This window comes from Lipophrys pholis, assembly GCF_963383615.2.
Source record: "Lipophrys pholis genome assembly, chromosome: 23".
Taxonomy (NCBI): Eukaryota; Metazoa; Chordata; class Actinopteri; order Blenniiformes; family Blenniidae; genus Lipophrys; species Lipophrys pholis.
Genome location: NC_137645.1, coordinates 3578070 through 3594540, shown reverse-complemented (window position 1 = coordinate 3594540; position 16471 = coordinate 3578070). Strand labels below are relative to the sequence as shown.

The window sequence follows — 16471 nt, the reverse complement described above, 5'->3', positions numbered from 1 at the left end:
TAAAGGTCATATCGTTTGAAACTGGTGTTGAGGTTTTCTGTTATGTGATTGGCATAATAGTATATAAATTATGCCAAACGAAATGTAGTGGATAGTAGAGTGATTGTGAATGAAAAAAAATTATTTTTTTAATGACTTTTTTTAAAACAAAACTTCACAATAAACTTTAAAGAAAATATTTCATTTTATAAAATTTCTCAATAAAAATAATTAAATTTTGTTAGAAAAGTGTTGGGGTGTTAAGTATCAAGAAATGTGGTTGTGTTTTGACAAAATTATGTAGTCCATAAAATTGTTTTTAATGTATTGCACTTTCATGATGATGATGATGACGATGATGATGATAATAATAATAATAATAATAATAATAATAATAATAATAATAATAATAATAATAATAATAATAATAATAATAAAAGTTCGTAGAACAGAAAATGTTTGTTGTTTTTTAAGAGTGAATAAAGGTGTATTTGCTTGTTTGTTTTTTTTGTTTCACATAGTTTTTAAAATGTGTTCTTTATTTTGAAAAGCAGCAGACGTGTTTGTCTTCCGGCGTTAGCTCGACGCTAGCTGGTTAGCAGTCAGGCTATGAGGCTACCAGGCTGGAAGAGCGTCTGTGTGAGCGCGATTTTACGATGGCAGCCCGACAAAGACATTAACGCGCCTGCTGAAGTGAAACGATGCATTTTGTTTGCCTAAAAGCGACAATTCTTCCGTTTGTGGGTCTTTAATGTCCGCCGTGCTAACGGCTAGCTCGCCCCGTTAGCCCCCAGCTGTCAACACTGCATTCCTGCAGCGCCTCGTTAGCGACCAGCAACACTTTCACCGCAAAGCTGAGCCTTTTCAAAGACGCCCAGATGGAAACAAATGCGCCGAAGAGACGAGACAACAAGAAGTCTCTGCGGGTCAAAGTCATCAGCCTCGGAAACGCCGAAGTTGGCAAGGTAGGAGCCCGAAACCTTATTTTAACTGCAGGATGCAACGGAGTTCCGCCAAGCGTCTCCCGGGAAGCTCCCAGCTGCGAGGAGCGCCCATCAAAATCTTATTTCTTCTCCAAACTCAACGTATATTATTCACAACAGCTCGAGGAGCGTGTGTCAACTTCTACAGGAGATATTTAATGTTGTTGTCTTTGTAATTCACCCTGGGATTTGTGTGATTTAATCTGATGCCAAACTCCGTTAAAAAATCTACATTGTTTACATCCGCTCGCAAATTCTCACCCAGAACAACAAAAACTTTAGTTATTTAAAAAGAGACGACGTGGGTTTACCAATCGGCGACCATTTCACTGACAGACATCAAATATAAACAGAGATTTTGTGTTGATGTGCAGCTCAGAAATATGGATTGGTGATGAAATGTTGAATAAAACATGAGCTCATAAAGTATCCTTTCAGTCTGAATAATTTACACAGTTTGATTTGTCAGCCAGGAAATGTGCTGCTATAATGGAATGAAAGCCTGAAATTGAGGTGCGTTTATTTCCGTGGGTGAATGAACGCAAATTCAGTGAAAACGTATTGCATTTGTAGTGTTGAGAGTGTGGAACGTTTTGATGGTCAACTTCAGCTTTCTCCTCCCGCAGAGCTGCATCATCAAGCGTTACTGTGAGAAGAGGTTCGTCCCCAAGTATCTGGCAACCATCGGCATCGACTACGGCGTCACCAAGTCAGTACAGCTGCTGGTCAACTGTCTATCTCCCCACATGTTTTGTTCCCAAACTTTCCCATTTCCATTCTTTATTCCAATAAGTCTTTCTTCCACCCAATAGAGTAAAGACAAAGATGTTAATTTAGTCTAGTTTGTCTCAATACAGACACCTAAATCTAATATAAAGTCAGATTTGGTGGGAAAAAAGGCTCAAATTAACAGATTGTGGGTTGTTATGGTTGCTTTAATAGCTAAACAAATGTTAACTTAATCTGCACATGTTCAAGAGTTGTACAGATTATTGCATTAAAAAAAAAAGGAAAAAAGTGTATATATATTAATTAGAAATATTTGCCGATCTGAGGGAAAGTCATGGTGTTTGTGTTTAACAGAGTTCAGGTTCGAGACCGGGAAATTAAAGTGAACATCTTCGACATGGCCGGACACCCGTTCTTCTACGAGGTGAGACCTGGACTCTTCATCAAAGAGTCTTTTAAAGCTCACATTTCACAGTAGTTTCAACCGGTGTTTTCCCCTGCGTATTGTCTTGCAGGTGCGGAACGAGTTCTACAAGGACAGTCAGGGCGTGCTGCTGGTGTATGACGTGGGTCTGCGGGAGAGCTTTGACGCGCTGGACAGCTGGCTGGGAGAGATGAAACAGGAAATGGGCTCTCAGGCCAACATGGACAGCATCGTCTTCATCGTTTGTGCTAACAAGGTGAGAGTTTAAACCAGCTTCTCTCGGCTGGATGCATGTAGAATATTTCTCACAGCCTGTTTTTTTTTTTTGTTTTTTTTTTTTTAGGTGGACCTGACGAAGCGGCGTGTGGTAGACGAGGGCGAGGGCCGGCTGTGGGCGGAGTCTCGAGGCTTCACCTACTTCGAGACGTCTGCCCAGAGTGGCGAGGGCATCAACGAAATGTTCCAGGTACTCGTCGCACTGCACAGCGCAGTGGGTAGTTTCTTGTGTTGTAGCATGGGTTGTTTCCAAAGTGCTTTAGCTCCCCCCCCCCCCCCCCCCCCCCCCACCCTGCAGGCTTTCTTCTCCACCATCACCGACATGTGCGAGAACGGCGGGAAGCGTCCGGTGGCCGAGGTCAACGTGGGCTTCACCAAAGAGCAGGCCGACACCATCCGACGCATCCGCAACAGCAAAGACTCCTGGGACATGCTGGGAGTCAAACCGGGCGCCACGCGGTGAGCTAACAGGCCGACTCGTCCCCCATCGGCATCGTTTGTGTTTGTGTTTCCCCGTCTGTGTTTCGGGGTGTTTATGTCGTTTGTGTTTTTGCAGGGAGGAGGTAAACAAGGCATACAGGAAGCTGGCGGTGCTGCTGCACCCGGATAAATGTGTGGCTCCGGGCAGCGAGGACGCCTTCAAGGCGGTGGTGAACGCTCGCACGTCTCTGCTGAAGAACATCAAATAACCCCCACAGACTGTTTTTTGTTTGTTTGTTTGGCCTACATGTGTCGTGTGCCATGTTGTTTGAAAAAACAACTGATTTCCTGCATTTGATTATCAGAAAGTGAGTAAGGAAGCTCCAGAGGGCCAAAATACTAAAAGAGAAGACTTAGATTTTTTTTTTTTTAATATTTAAATTATTTATAAAAGTTTATTTATTTATTTATTTATTTAAATTTTTTTGGGAAAAAGACATCATATATTGGAAGAGACATTAAACCTACAAGTTCATAAGTTTTTATTCATCGCTAAAAATTTGAAAAGATTAAAAAATAAACTTTGATATGAGAGAAAATAAATCTCCATTGTGACGATGAAAGTAGAATTCGGAGATTGACGCTTCATTTTCTTCATGTGTTTTTGATAACGTGAGCAATGTGTCACTGTTGTAATCAAACTGTAACTTGAACGTACCGTTGACACATTTTAAGATATTTACTGGACACGTGAAACCTGCTCGAATCGCGTGATGTCATCAAAGTGCATGTGAAGTATTTATGAAAAGCTCCCGCCAACCTGTCGACATCAGCTGCTGCTTCTTGGAACAAAGGCCTCGTCTGTTCCCTAAATTTCTAGGGAAAAGTGTTCCCTGCAACTGCTTCCTTTACGATTCTCATTCTGTTTTCAAACATTTTCTATTGTGTCTCTGTTTGGTTCCCTTAGATTTTGTTTGTTGTTCCCTGTTTTTTTCCACCCATTCTCTCTGAATATAAGCTTTAATTACTTTAGTTCCCTGAAACAAGTTCTATTGAATTCAGTTCTGTTTTTTTGACAGCACACATTAGAACAAAGTTTCCGTCCAGGTTCATCTAGTTCCCTCAAATTCACAAAGCGTCTCAGTGGTAATATTCCTAACTTACAGGATTTTTGTCCCCTTTATTCAGATTTTTTTTCTCTCTTGGTTAGTTCCCGAAAACTATTTGGTTGTTTACATATTCTATGCCTGTTCCCTGATATTTCCAGTAAATTGATGTTGTTTGTTTTGGAGGAAAATATTTAATCATTCGGCTATTCTGTGAATTGTTCTCTTGAATGACAAACTTGTTCCATTGCAATTCGAATTTGTTTTCGAATTAACTGATTAGTTCCCTGAAACAGATCATTTGGTTTGCTAATTGGCCTTTTTGTTTGCTCACATTGCCATTTTTTTTTAGTCCTGATATTCCCCCCCGCCCACTCAGTGTCATTAGTTCCCTGAAACTATTCAATTTGCACATGCTTTTCTTCATCATTTTTGCTGCCTTAAACAACTGCTTAGTTCCCTGAAGCTTTCAGTCGTCTCTCTCAGTTGATGTCTTGCCTTGTCCAGTTGCCAACTCTCATTTCTTTGTAAAGTGTTCTCTCAAGTCTTTTGTCTGTGTCACATTTTTATTCTCACTCTGTAAATAGTTCCTTGAAATTAATAATTTGTTGACTCGACTGCTCAATAGTTCCATTGATTTACCTCACCAAGTATATTTAGTTCCCAAAAAATCTGCCTTTGTCAGTTATGATCGGTTATTTTTTTTAAATGTTGATTTTGTTACCCTAAATCAGGTTTCTTTACATTTTTCATGAGAGAAAAAAAGCAATTTTGTCTCCTTTTCATTTCGAGTTTGTCTCCTACGAAGTTCACCGTGAACATTTACATGATGATGATGATGATGAAGGTCCACTTTGTGCCCGTTTACAACTCAATGTGTCTCCATAGTTTTATATTTTTATGTGTGTATTCACAGGACTCAATAAACCGTCTGAAACTACACACTCGTGTATTCAGTTTGTTTTTGTAATCAATTTTAATATACATCATTTACATTCGGTTTATTGGATGTTGATGTGTTCATATTTTATTAACTTCCAATTTTTTTACTGTTTAGTTTGATTTATGGGAAAGGATTTGATTAATCAACAGTTTGTGACTTTAAATTTGCATTAAATTAATCACATTAATAGACTGGTAGTAAGGTCTTGTGTTGTTCTGTTTGTGAGTACTCCATCAAGCCTATGTTCAGTTCCCTTAACTGAATAGTTCCTTGAATCTCTAATTTGTTCTGAATGTTGACTTTATGAGTAGAAGTTCATCTTTCTGTATCACAGTTCTATTATTTCCATCCTCCGGTGGTTAATAATGCTCATGACTTCCCTCAGGTGACTAAATTGTTCCCCGAAACATTCAGTTTGTTCCTTGAAGTCACTTTCTTTGTCTTTAGCATCAAATATGTATGTCTTCAATCATATTTTCAATTCTTTACATTTCTCAACTTTCTGCATATTTTAATAATTTCTTTCAACTAAATGATTAGTTCCCTGAAGTTATTTACACTGGCTTTCTGATTTCTGCAACAAAATCTCCCTTTTTATAAAAGAGAATTTATTATTCGTCAATAGTTCCCTCACTGAGCTAAACTGTTCCGTGAAGTTCTTTTATGTTATTGTTTAGTTTCTATTTTGTTCCCATGTGGTTCATTTGTTCCCTGAAAATGCTGAAAACAACCTTTTTTACTTCTTACGCATTTGTTTGTTTGTTTACATACATTTTCTTTATCTGGAAGAATCTCGTGAAAGCAGATCAAAGTGGTTTCTATTTTTGATCTCGCAGCAAACACAAATACAACGTGACCTGGTTGGAGGTGGGCCAATCCCATCATGCACCTGAGCGCACACACACACACACACACACACACACACACACACACACACACACACACACACACACACACACACACACACACACACACACACACACACACACACACAGGTAATCTCAGAGATTAATGAGTGGGTCCTGGTCTCGTTTACAGTGATTAACACTCGCTCAGCTCCACTTGACTTTGATTCTCCATCTCATTTAAATGCGGAGACGAAGGTTCCAGCCTGATGAAGAGGAAGATGGAGATTAACCACGAGGAACCATGAAGACGATCCAATGAGGATTTAAAAAGGAAACGTGTTCAAATGTGGAGGTGGAAGTGACGAAGCGACACGCTTCATCAGTAAGTACAAGCTCCTTGTTTGGGTTCATTTCAGGTGGAAGCTCTGCTGTCACCTGGCAGCCATCACAATAATCCTCCAATCCGGTTGGTGATTAACCAGAGGTCACGGGTTTGATCCCGCCTTCATCATGCAGCTTCTACAGGAAGTCCAAAAATGTAAACTTCCTGCTGAGACAATATCTTCATACCTTCAATTCAGCCCCCTGGTACCAGACTGCTAACAGGCTCCAGAGAACCTGCTGATAAAGTAGAGACAACCTACTAACTGGTTCCGAACAGGGTCAGAGCTTCATGTGGCCAGCAGCCAATCGGAGTGCAGCGTGGCAGCAGCTCATTGGTCCCACCTGCCCTCAGAGTTAAACCGTCTGCTTTCACCAACTGAGAGCACGGAGTGTTTACAGACACTCTGATGAAGCCAAGGCTTCAAAATGATGAAGAACAAGACTCAAATCGTCCAGTGTTCATTCAAACCAATCGCACCCAGTGAAGAAGAGACTCAGGAAGGAAACTACACCAAACTCAGGTTGTTACCATGTTTCAGTCGTTTTGTGTCTGTGGATGTTTTGAGTTTGTAATTGTTTTGTGGGTTTGCTGTAGTTGTTTTGTGTCTCTTTGACTTTGTCCTAAACTTCAATGGGAAATGTTGGGGGGCGGGGGTTTTCCCCTCAGCTCGGCTGGCAGGCGGGCCTCGTTCCGGTAACCATGGCCGACGGCCTCAGGGTGATGGGGAATGGTGACTGTGAGGCGGCACGGCAGGCAGGTGACATCACCTTCAGTGCGTGTGTAAGCCCCACTCCTGGCCTGCGGCGGAAGCAGCTACTATGGCAGAACGCCGTCAGAAACATCATTGACCAGCACAACTTGTCGCTGCGCCTCGCCGGTGGCCTCGAAAGGGGGCGCCACCGCATCACTGTCACAGATGCCTACATTGCAGACATCAACCGGTAGGTCAGCAGTGACCCCGATGGCAGCGGCCCCTGTGGATCAGTAGCCACTATCTGAGTGTTGTATGAGCTGTGCCCTGCTTCTTGGCTTGCAGGCAGATCCGGAACAATGCATCTCACAGTGCACTGTGGCAGAAGCGCCGCTCATCGGCAGCTCGAATCCACCCGACCACGCCCAGGATCTCAGCACCAACTCAGTTCAAGTACGACCCGCTGAGCGACGCCGACTTCTTCGTGTCGTACGGGTCGACAGTGCGAGGCGTATTCATTCCCACGCTGCAGCACACCTTCAAGTAAACACTGTGATTTTAGCTTTGGAGTGAAGACAAAATCACCTCAGTGAACAAGAAAATCATTCAGTTCTAAAAGTTATTATATTAGATCAAATTCTAATGACTTCATATTAATTGATGTAATTGTTACTTTGAAAATCCACTTCCTGTTTCCTGTTGTTCTGCAGGTCAGCTGACTTGGAGCAGCTCTATCTGCAGTTCTCTTCGGCTCAGAGACGAACCTCACTGGTTGTCACCAACGCCATCGACATCCTGACCCGTATCCTCATCTCGCTGCTCTCCTTGCCGTCCGGGTGGGGGGGCGTGGCCTCACATTGGCTGGTCGGCCTGTCGGTGACACTTTGGGCAGTGGTCTGCATGTTGACTGTGGCGCGGTGGGAAGTGATGTCATCACCACGATGGCTACATCACCTGTCGGTGGTCAGTTGGGCGTCTCAGACGGTGCAGGTGCTGGTGGGCGTGTTCAGCTGGGCGGAGACGGACCACTCCTGGTACGTCTTCTTCACCCTTTTCTCCACCTACACGCTGTTGCCCCTCCCCCTCCTCTGGTCCATGATCGGCGGGGCAACCACCTCCACCCTGGACCTCCTGGTGGACACCTGCTGTCACTACGGTGACCAGAGCTTCATCCGCAAGGTGAGGAAACTCTTCCCACAAACTCACTTACTTTGAGATCGTTCTACGATCCTGACTCCTCGACTCCTGAGATCTGGTTTACCTGTTCAGGTGCTGTCGAAGGCCTTTCTGTATCTGGCCATGAACACAGCTGGCCTCTTCATCCACTACCTGTCGGACCGGACTCAGAGGCAGGCTTTCCTGGAGACCCGGCGCTGCATCGAGGGGCGGGTCAGACTGGAGCGTGAGAATCACAGACAGGTAGCATCCTCAACCCCACCCCCAGACAGGTAGCATCCTCAACCCCACCCCCAGCCAGGTAGCACATTGCTGTATTGTATAAACTGGACACGTAAAGTCCACATGCTTGTTTTTCTAATGTGGTTGTGTTGCTAGGAGCGTCTTGTGATGTCCATCCTGCCTCGGTTTCTGGTGCTGGAGATGATTGGCGACATGGCCGCTGTGGACGAGTACCTGCTGCCTCAGCAGTTTCACAAAATCTACATCCACCGCTACAAAGACGTCAGGTAAAGAGCTGAGCTCAGACATGACGAACTCCGACAAAACTGTAAGAGTGACTAATACAAAGGTTTAATCAGTGGACCGAGAACAGAACCCTGGAGAACTCCTTCTGCAAATTTACATGGAACATCTCTGAGTCTCAAAGCAGTTGTTTATTATTTTACACTTGTGTTGCTATGTCCTGTATCTGCTGCCCCTTGTGGCCTGAAACAGTTATATTGTCTTTGATTGTCATTTTGTTAATCGTTTGTGTGGACTCCTTTCTCTCTGCAGTATCTTATTCGCTGATATCATCGGCTTCACGTCGCTCTCGCTGGTTCTCTCTGCTCACGAACTCGTCAAAACCCTCAATGAGCTCTTTGGGCGCTTCGACAGGCTGGCTGAGGTCAGGTCTCCATGGCAACCACCTAGCCCCCATTAGTGATGTTAGCCGTGTTAGTGTCTTTTGTCGTTTTGGTTTGTTTCTGCAGAAGTTGGTGAACAGGATGTGCCTCATATGTGCAGGAGCATCAGTGTTTGCGTATTAAAATCCTGGGAGATTGTTACTACTGCGTGTCCGGCGTGCCGGAGCCTCAGCGTGGTCACGCTCGCTTCTGTGTGGAGCTGGGCCTCAGCATGATTAACACCATTCGGTAAAGACACGCATCCGCACGTATGTTTGTTTGCGTTTCTCGCTGATTTGCTGTGCGACATGTGGCGATGTTTTGGTGGTGCTTGTTGTGTTGCAGGTATGTGCGTCGGGAAGTGCAGCAGGAAGTGGACATGCGTATCGGCGTGCACTCGGGCTCGGTGCTGTGCGGCGTGCTCGGCCTGCAGAAATGGCAGTTTGACATCTGGAGCTGGGATGTGGACGTGGCCAACAGCCTGGAGGCAGCAGGGATACCTGGGTCTGAAAATATGCACAGATGAACTAGATTGCATCACTCACACTGTGGTTTTAATGAAGGCTCCGCCCCCTCACAGGCAGATCCACATCTCGAGGGCGACCCTGGACTGCCTGGGTGGGATCTTTGAGGTGGAGACGGGGAACGGCCGTGAGCGCAGTGAGTTTCTACGAAAACATGACGTCGACACATTCCTGATACGACCGGCGCCACGCGAGGAGTCTGAGCCGCCGAGGGCGCGGCGCACGAGCTACGAGGAGATGACGACATGGAGCGCCGAACTGCCGTTCGGAGACATCTTAGGGATGAACTTTGTGAGTCTGGAAGAGCGCCCAAGGTTTCTCGGAGGGAGTTTTGGTGACCTTTGACCTTTGTGTTTGTGTCCACCGTAGATCCTTGCCACCTTCACCAACGGCTCCCTGACCCAGCTGCCCAATCAGATCACGTCGCAGCGGTCGGGGTCACGGGAGGTCAACAAGAGGATCCGTCAGGCAATGGAGGTGCGGAGCAGCGAGCGAATGAGGAAGGAGCACATCACCACCTTCACACAGGTGTTCAAGGACTCACAAATGGAGGGAAAGGTGAGGACTGCCGCCATGTTTACTTCACCTGATGAGTCCTAGAGAGGAAGGAAGACAATGAATGTTGATGTCCTGTCTGCCATGTCTAATCGAATGGGAATGAATGACCTGTCGGTGGGCGTGGGTGACTCGATGTGGCTACCTACTTGTTAATGGGCGTGGCTGATTGGACGTGGGTGTGGCTAACTGGTTGTGTTTAACCTGCAGAGGTTGTGTCTCAGTATTCACAGATGAGAGACGAACTCTTCAAGTCCAACATGATTTGTTCCTTCATCCTGCTGCTGCTGCTCATGGCTGTCCAGGTGATAATCCCCGCCCCCAGGTACACCTGTTGCTTACACACCTGTCACGCACTTCTTTTAGCCTCACTGTTTCATAGTTGCTCACCTTAAATGTCGAAGATGAAATCACCGGCCAATCAGATGTGTTCCTCCAAACTCCCAATGGTCCAGGTTGTGTCCAATGGCCGCTCTCTTCCTGGTCAGTGGCTTCGTGTACTTCCTACTCCTGCTGCTTACTTTGGGGGAGGAGTTTAAGAATTGCCCCGCCCTCCTGCAGTCGCTCTGCTGCTGGGTTCATGAAACCAAGTGTGCCCGCACGCTGCTCACGCTCACCGCCATCATGGTCAACTTTGGCGTAGCCTCGGCCGACATCGTGGGTCCCACTCAGCGTTATTCCTTCAGAACGGACTGATCGGGTGACGTGATGCCATCGTAAGTGTTTCCTTCCTCCCTTCTCCAGCTGTGGTGTGATTCTTCAGACAGCCCTGACCCCTCTTTGCCCCCATCCGCCTGGCTGGATGTGAACATCTGCACACATCCTGAGGTGCGTTAGGATCACGTCACGTCACGTGTGTGTGCGCCATGAAAATCTAAGAACTTTTTGCCAATGTTTCAGTACATGATGCTTAGTGGTGTGGTCGCCATGGTAACCTGCGCAGTGTTCCTCCGGCTGAGCTGTGTGCTGGAGCTCGTCGTCCTTCTCCTGGCCGCCGCCGCCTACAGCTACATCATTGAGATGCACCGGTACGCCACATTGGGTTTTTTGTCTGTTTTACCTGTTTGTTTCTCACGTGTGTGTGTGTGTGTGTGTTTGTCTTTGGTTTATCCCTGCAGGTCTCATCACCTGTGCCGGCGCGGCATCTGCATCGTCCTCATGCTGATGTTCATGATTGCCGTCCTCTACAACAGCCGACAGGTGGCGCCGTCACGCACAATGAGCCACTGCTCGCCGGAGCGGGAAGTCACCGCTCTGTCTCTTCTTGTGGTTTGGCAGCTGGAGGCCACGGCGCGGCTGGACTTCCTGTGGCGCCTGCAGGCGAGGAAGGAGGTGGAGGACATGCAGGAGCTGCGAGAACACAACGAGTGTCTACTGCTCAACATCCTGCCGCCTCACGTCGCACGGCACTTCCTGCAGAGGGACGCCAACAACGAGGTGCAGCAGCTCCTCCCTCTGCAGTTGTTTGCCTCTGAAGTTTTGATTTATTGTAGTTTTGTGATTAAACGTTTCAAACGCTGCTCAACATGGTGTGGGTGTCTATGTGTGTGTGTGTGTCTGTGTGTTCATTCAGGACTTGTACTCGGAGTCGTACGGGCGTGTTGGCGTCCTCTTCGCGTCACTCCCTGGTTTCTCTGATTTCTACGAGCAAAAAGAACTCGTTGATCAACACGTGGAGTGTCTGCGACTCCTCAACCACATCATCAGCGACTTCGACCAGGTCGCAAAAACACACACAACCACACAACGCAGATACAAACACACGTTGGTAATCCACCGACACAACGTGACTCTGCGTTCCCCTCTTTCCTGTGTTTAGTTATTGGAGGAGTGTTACTTTGAAGAGGTGGAGAAGATTAAAACCATCGGAAGCTGCTACATGGCAGCTTCAGGCCTCTCGCCTGACCGACAGGTGAGTCCTGTTGTGACATCACTTCCTGTTCTCACTCTGATTCTGTGTGTGTGTGTGTGTGTGTGTGTGTGTTCAGGAGTGTGAGGACAGCTGGCATCACCTCAGTGAGTTGGTCCTGTTTGCTCTTGCCATGATGGACACTCTGGGACACATCAACTCACAGACCAACAACAACTTCCAGCTCAGAGTCGGTAAGCGCTCACACACTCCGCTCTGTCAGCGCTCCCACCCGAATGAGTGTCTCACTTAGGCACCAAACCACAGCTGGGAGTATTCGGCCTTCTTGGTCCTGGAGAGATCACTGCCAAGTGTTTGTGATGTTCGTTGATCTCGGATCGCAAAGTTTCTTATTTTTTTGCTGACGTCTTCCACCATTTCTTGGAATGCAGACAAACCTTGTTTCTTCTCTGGTTCAGAAAATCAGCAAGCTGTTGGCCTGCGACCAACCTCCCAGAAGAACAATGTGTACAAGTATAAGATTAGAGTATATGTGTATACGTGGAGAGGAGCTGTGGTTTAGACTTAGCTGTTGGTGGTCAGGTTGGTCCAGTCTCTTGTCTGTCCGACTCCTTGTTAATCTCATCTGGACGTCCTGAAGCGTTACGGCCTCGTCCTATCATCTTCTGTCATTTTGATATAACGTAGTTTAGCTCCTCCTCATCGCTGTGATCTGCTTCTGCCAGACATGCGAGTCCCTTGAGCCTCGCTCATGACGATAGGTGGAATGGAGGGAGATCTCCTCATCTGCAAAGCGTAAAAAGACACAGATTTTTTTTTTAAATTATCATTCTGATGCGAAGGAATCGCTCACGGCCCGGTCATTGCTGGAGTCATCGGCGCCAGTAAACCTCAGTACGACATCTGGGGGACGACGGTGAACATGGCGAGCCGCATGGAGAGCACCGGAGTCAGCGGGCGGATCCAGGTGAGTTCACCTGTGTGTTTGTGTGTGTGTGTGGGCGGAGCCTAACAGTGTGAGCCAAGACTTTAACAGAACCCCCCCCCCCACCCCAGGTCCCAGAATCCACCAGCTCCATCCTGGTGGAACTCGGATTCCTACGGCAGCTCAGAGGGAACATTCACATCAAAGGCATCAGCGAGCGTCACGGCAAGGTGAGTCCGTCCCAGAAACGCAATATTTCATTGAAACGAGAAGGTATTTACAAATTTCTGTGTTGAAGTGATTCAGTATATTGAATAGATATTATGTCATTACTCAGGGAAACTGACTTGATGAATATGAGAAGGATTACTGAATGGGAAACTTTTCGTCCAGATATGATTTTTTAATTTTGCAAATAAGTTGTAAATGTCCTTCTTAATGAATGAGAACAAAAATTCCCCGGAATTTAAAAATAAGTATTAGATATATCGTGAAATACAAGGAAGTTTTACATTTAATATGACAAAATAAAGTTTTTAATCTCATACACATAAATTAATTTCTCATCACTGTTTGGAAAATCTGAAAATATCTTACTTGTACACATACTCTCTTGTGATGATGTTTAAACTTTATTGTGACTATTTTGTAAAATACTGTAGGAAAAGCGTCATCCTAAATCAGAAAGTCATTTATAAAGGCTTTTTTATGACAGGTTTGGGATTCTAAATATGACTTTTACTGTTAGTTACAAGATATTTTGAGTTGATAAGAAAACTTCTCATAGAGATTTTCAAAATTGTGCTTTTGAGAAGAATTGAACATCTAAATATCTCATGAATTTTTATTTATCTATTTGAGAATGTTTTGATTTAATGGGTTAAATGTGACAAATAAGAGTCAGACCTGTTGGTGTGAAATGTTCTCATTGATCTCATCGTGTCCTGCAGGTTTGCACCTTCTTCGTGAGCAGTCGAGAGGAGCGCTGGAGCGTGCTGGAGCGCGGCGGTGGGCGGGGCTTGACTCTGAACAGGAACACGCTGGGCGCGGTGGTCTACAGTCTGGTCCAGGCCAGGAAGAGGGAGAGGCTGCGGGAGGAGAACGGGGGCTTCCACCTGGTGGAGGCCTCGTAGGAGGAGCAGGAGGAATAAAAATAAAAAAAAAAACACAGACGGGGGACTTGTGGAGGTACCTTGAATTCATCCTCTTTTTTACTTCGTCTAAAATTGCCAACATCCTCTCAACAGTGTGACTTGTGCTGTTTTATATCACCTGAGTCACATGAGCTGACTGAAGATGGATGGATGAATGATAAATGGCTGTTTTCACCAAGAAGAAAGAACTTTTTATCTGCCAGTTAAGGTACTTCAGTGATCCATGACTCATCACCTTTTTGGGAAACGATGGGTTATACAATAAATATTGCAGTTATTCCCACACACGATGTTAAAGGTCCCATATTAGGCAGAACTCACTTTATAATTGTTTTATGGCATTACGATGCATTCTCATAACCTGTGTGTGAGGAAAGTCTGTCAACTCCCTCACTTGCCTGTTGAGAGAACGTGTGCTCATGACGGCAAGTCAGAGATTTTCGCTTCATGACATCATGTGGGGAAATAAATAACCACTCCCTCTGGGTGTACATTATCACTTTGACCCTCCCACAGGTAGACAAGCTCGGCCCTCTGAAATTACAGTAGGGCACCATTTTTTTTCTCCTCCCAAACGTTACCCAGCTGATTAGTATTTAAAGGTACAGAAACAGCCTGTTCTCAGTCGAGCTCGGACTTTTAGATGGCTGGAATTCAGGACCAACGCAGGGTTTGGGGAAATACACTTTGAATACAATGTTGTCTGACGTGTGACACTTATGTGACATTGTTAAAAACTGTGTAATATGAGAGCTTTAAAAAAGATTTGATGTAAACCAATCAGCTGTCACATGACAACATGGACAGCTGACATGTCAGATTAAAAGCCTGGTGGGAAATAACTGTTCAACTGTGTAACGGCTTGTGTTTTTGTTACTTTGGCCAACCTTGTCATTGTAATAACATTTTGGATTTACGTTTTTTGTATTAATATTGTGCGTTGGCGTTAAAAGCGCTTATTGATTTAATTCTAAGAAGTTGAACCTGAAGAAGAGGAATCAGTCGGTCTCCTCTGGGTCTTAGTTGGTTGTTTACATGTGCATTATTATTGTCAGTTTTACAATAGCTGAATTTGACAATGGCAGAGATTTGCCTAACTTGTTTATTATGTTACATAAATGACTGATACTGTGTTTAATACACCAGTAGGAATGTTTTGTTAAAACAGTTTTGAGTGAAATAATAAATATTATACAATCAAGTTTAGGGGACGTTTTTTGTGTCTCTCTGTGTGTGCACGAGTTAATAAATAATCTTTTGGAGCTACAGCTGGATGCCAGATCATCTTTCTCACATCTTGGGGAAAACAAACAAACATTGAACTTGGTAAGAAATAAAAATCCTCATAGAAATTTGTTTAATAAAACTAAAATGTCCAATTTCATCTGTAAAACTGTTGTTTTGGTTGCATTTCAAAACTATTTCTCTACTTTACATTAGAAGGACCTCAGGGCTCAAATAAAGTTGTTGTTAAAGTACATTGTTTTTAAAATTTTCAATTGTGGACTTCCACAATAATCTATTGCAAGTCCCCCTTTTTTAATTCACTGAGTCAGTTAACTGTTCCCACTATTAATTCTTCTATTATTAATAACACCCTTCTATATATTAATTTATACTAGAGATGAAGTGAAAACTGCAGTAATTTCTGTGTTTTCTTTGTGCGGTTTTCAGCTTCACTCTGGTTTTATGTAGTTTTTACGGACATATGAGGGCGAATCGAACCAATTCAGATCACATGAAGAAGAAATGGGGCCAAACTAATGTGAATAATGTGTGAAGGAGGATTGAAACCTCACAGAACTAACAAAGTCTGCTCTCTTTCTCTCAATCGCTTCTTGAACTGTCGAGTCACATTTGAATGTGGTTTTATAATTTTTTCTGATTGAGTATTATAACTGTGACTTTAATGTAGTAGTAATATGTTATTAGTATGTGATTACTTTTATCATGACGTTTGTATTGTTATGTGTTTTTCTTTTATTTAAATGTTATTGATCAGTGTAAAATCTTCCCTGATTAATTTTAGTGTAGATATATATATATATATATGTGTTATTTTTCTTTTTTAAAGCATCAATTTTAATAATTTTGTTCCACACTTGTTCACGTTCTATTTTTTTATTATGGATTTCACAAAATGTATAGATATTTTTTTGTTTTAACGGTCATGTCAGTATGTCGTGTAAAATGTTTTGTTTAGGGTTAGGGTAACATATATTGCTTATACAATCGACCACACATGAATTACTGCGTTACTGAATAATCAGATTACAGCGGATATCACCGTGTCTGTGCGCGAGCTTTCACCTGAAGGTGAATGATTACCTTGGAGAGGCGTGATGACTTTCTCTGTGTCCTGCGAACCAATCAGATCACCTGCCCGCTGAGCGTCGTCCTTTCAGAACTTCATTGAGAAATCATCAGAAAATTGATCCGTTGGGGTTTAGCCCGCTGCCCTTTGGCCTGAGAGCGGATTTTACGGCGGATTCCGGAGCCACTGGTCATGCCTTCAGGTTCGGCTCCGGTGGACTCCTCTAATCCGGCGTGTCGGGGGGAGGAGGGGTTCCTCCGGGCTGCGGGTACGGCAGGACAC

At 44.5% G+C, this 16471-nt stretch overlaps 2 protein-coding genes across 2 annotated transcripts; both read left to right on the top strand.

Moving 5' to 3' along the window:
• The first annotated feature begins 551 nt into the window (after window positions 1-551).
• dnajc27 (DnaJ (Hsp40) homolog, subfamily C, member 27) lies at window positions 552-4859 on the top strand. The gene is made up of 7 exons (XM_080492639.1): window positions 552-944; window positions 1589-1671; window positions 2046-2115; window positions 2207-2371; window positions 2459-2581; window positions 2690-2850; window positions 2948-4859. Exons 1-7 carry the CDS (start codon window positions 858-860, stop codon window positions 3078-3080), a joined length of 822 nt encoding a protein of 273 aa, XP_080348765.1. The 5' UTR covers window positions 552-857; the 3' UTR covers window positions 3081-4859.
• Window positions 4860-6489: 1630 nt separating this feature from the next.
• Window positions 6490-15142, top strand: LOC308127827 (adenylate cyclase type 8-like). Its single transcript, XM_080493175.1, has 23 exons — window positions 6490-6613; window positions 6760-7034; window positions 7130-7327; window positions 7495-7963; window positions 8054-8203; window positions 8339-8469; window positions 8738-8849; window positions 8969-9096; window positions 9193-9351; window positions 9428-9662; window positions 9741-9929; window positions 10151-10251; window positions 10382-10583; window positions 10671-10754; window positions 10827-10954; window positions 11045-11126; window positions 11205-11363; window positions 11500-11646; window positions 11746-11838; window positions 11915-12029; window positions 12639-12763; window positions 12853-12951; window positions 13672-15142. Exons 2-23 carry the CDS (start codon window positions 6793-6795, stop codon window positions 13852-13854), a joined length of 3531 nt encoding a protein of 1176 aa, XP_080349301.1. The 5' UTR covers window positions 6490-6613; window positions 6760-6792; the 3' UTR covers window positions 13855-15142.
• The last annotated feature ends 1329 nt before the right edge of the window (window positions 15143-16471 follow it).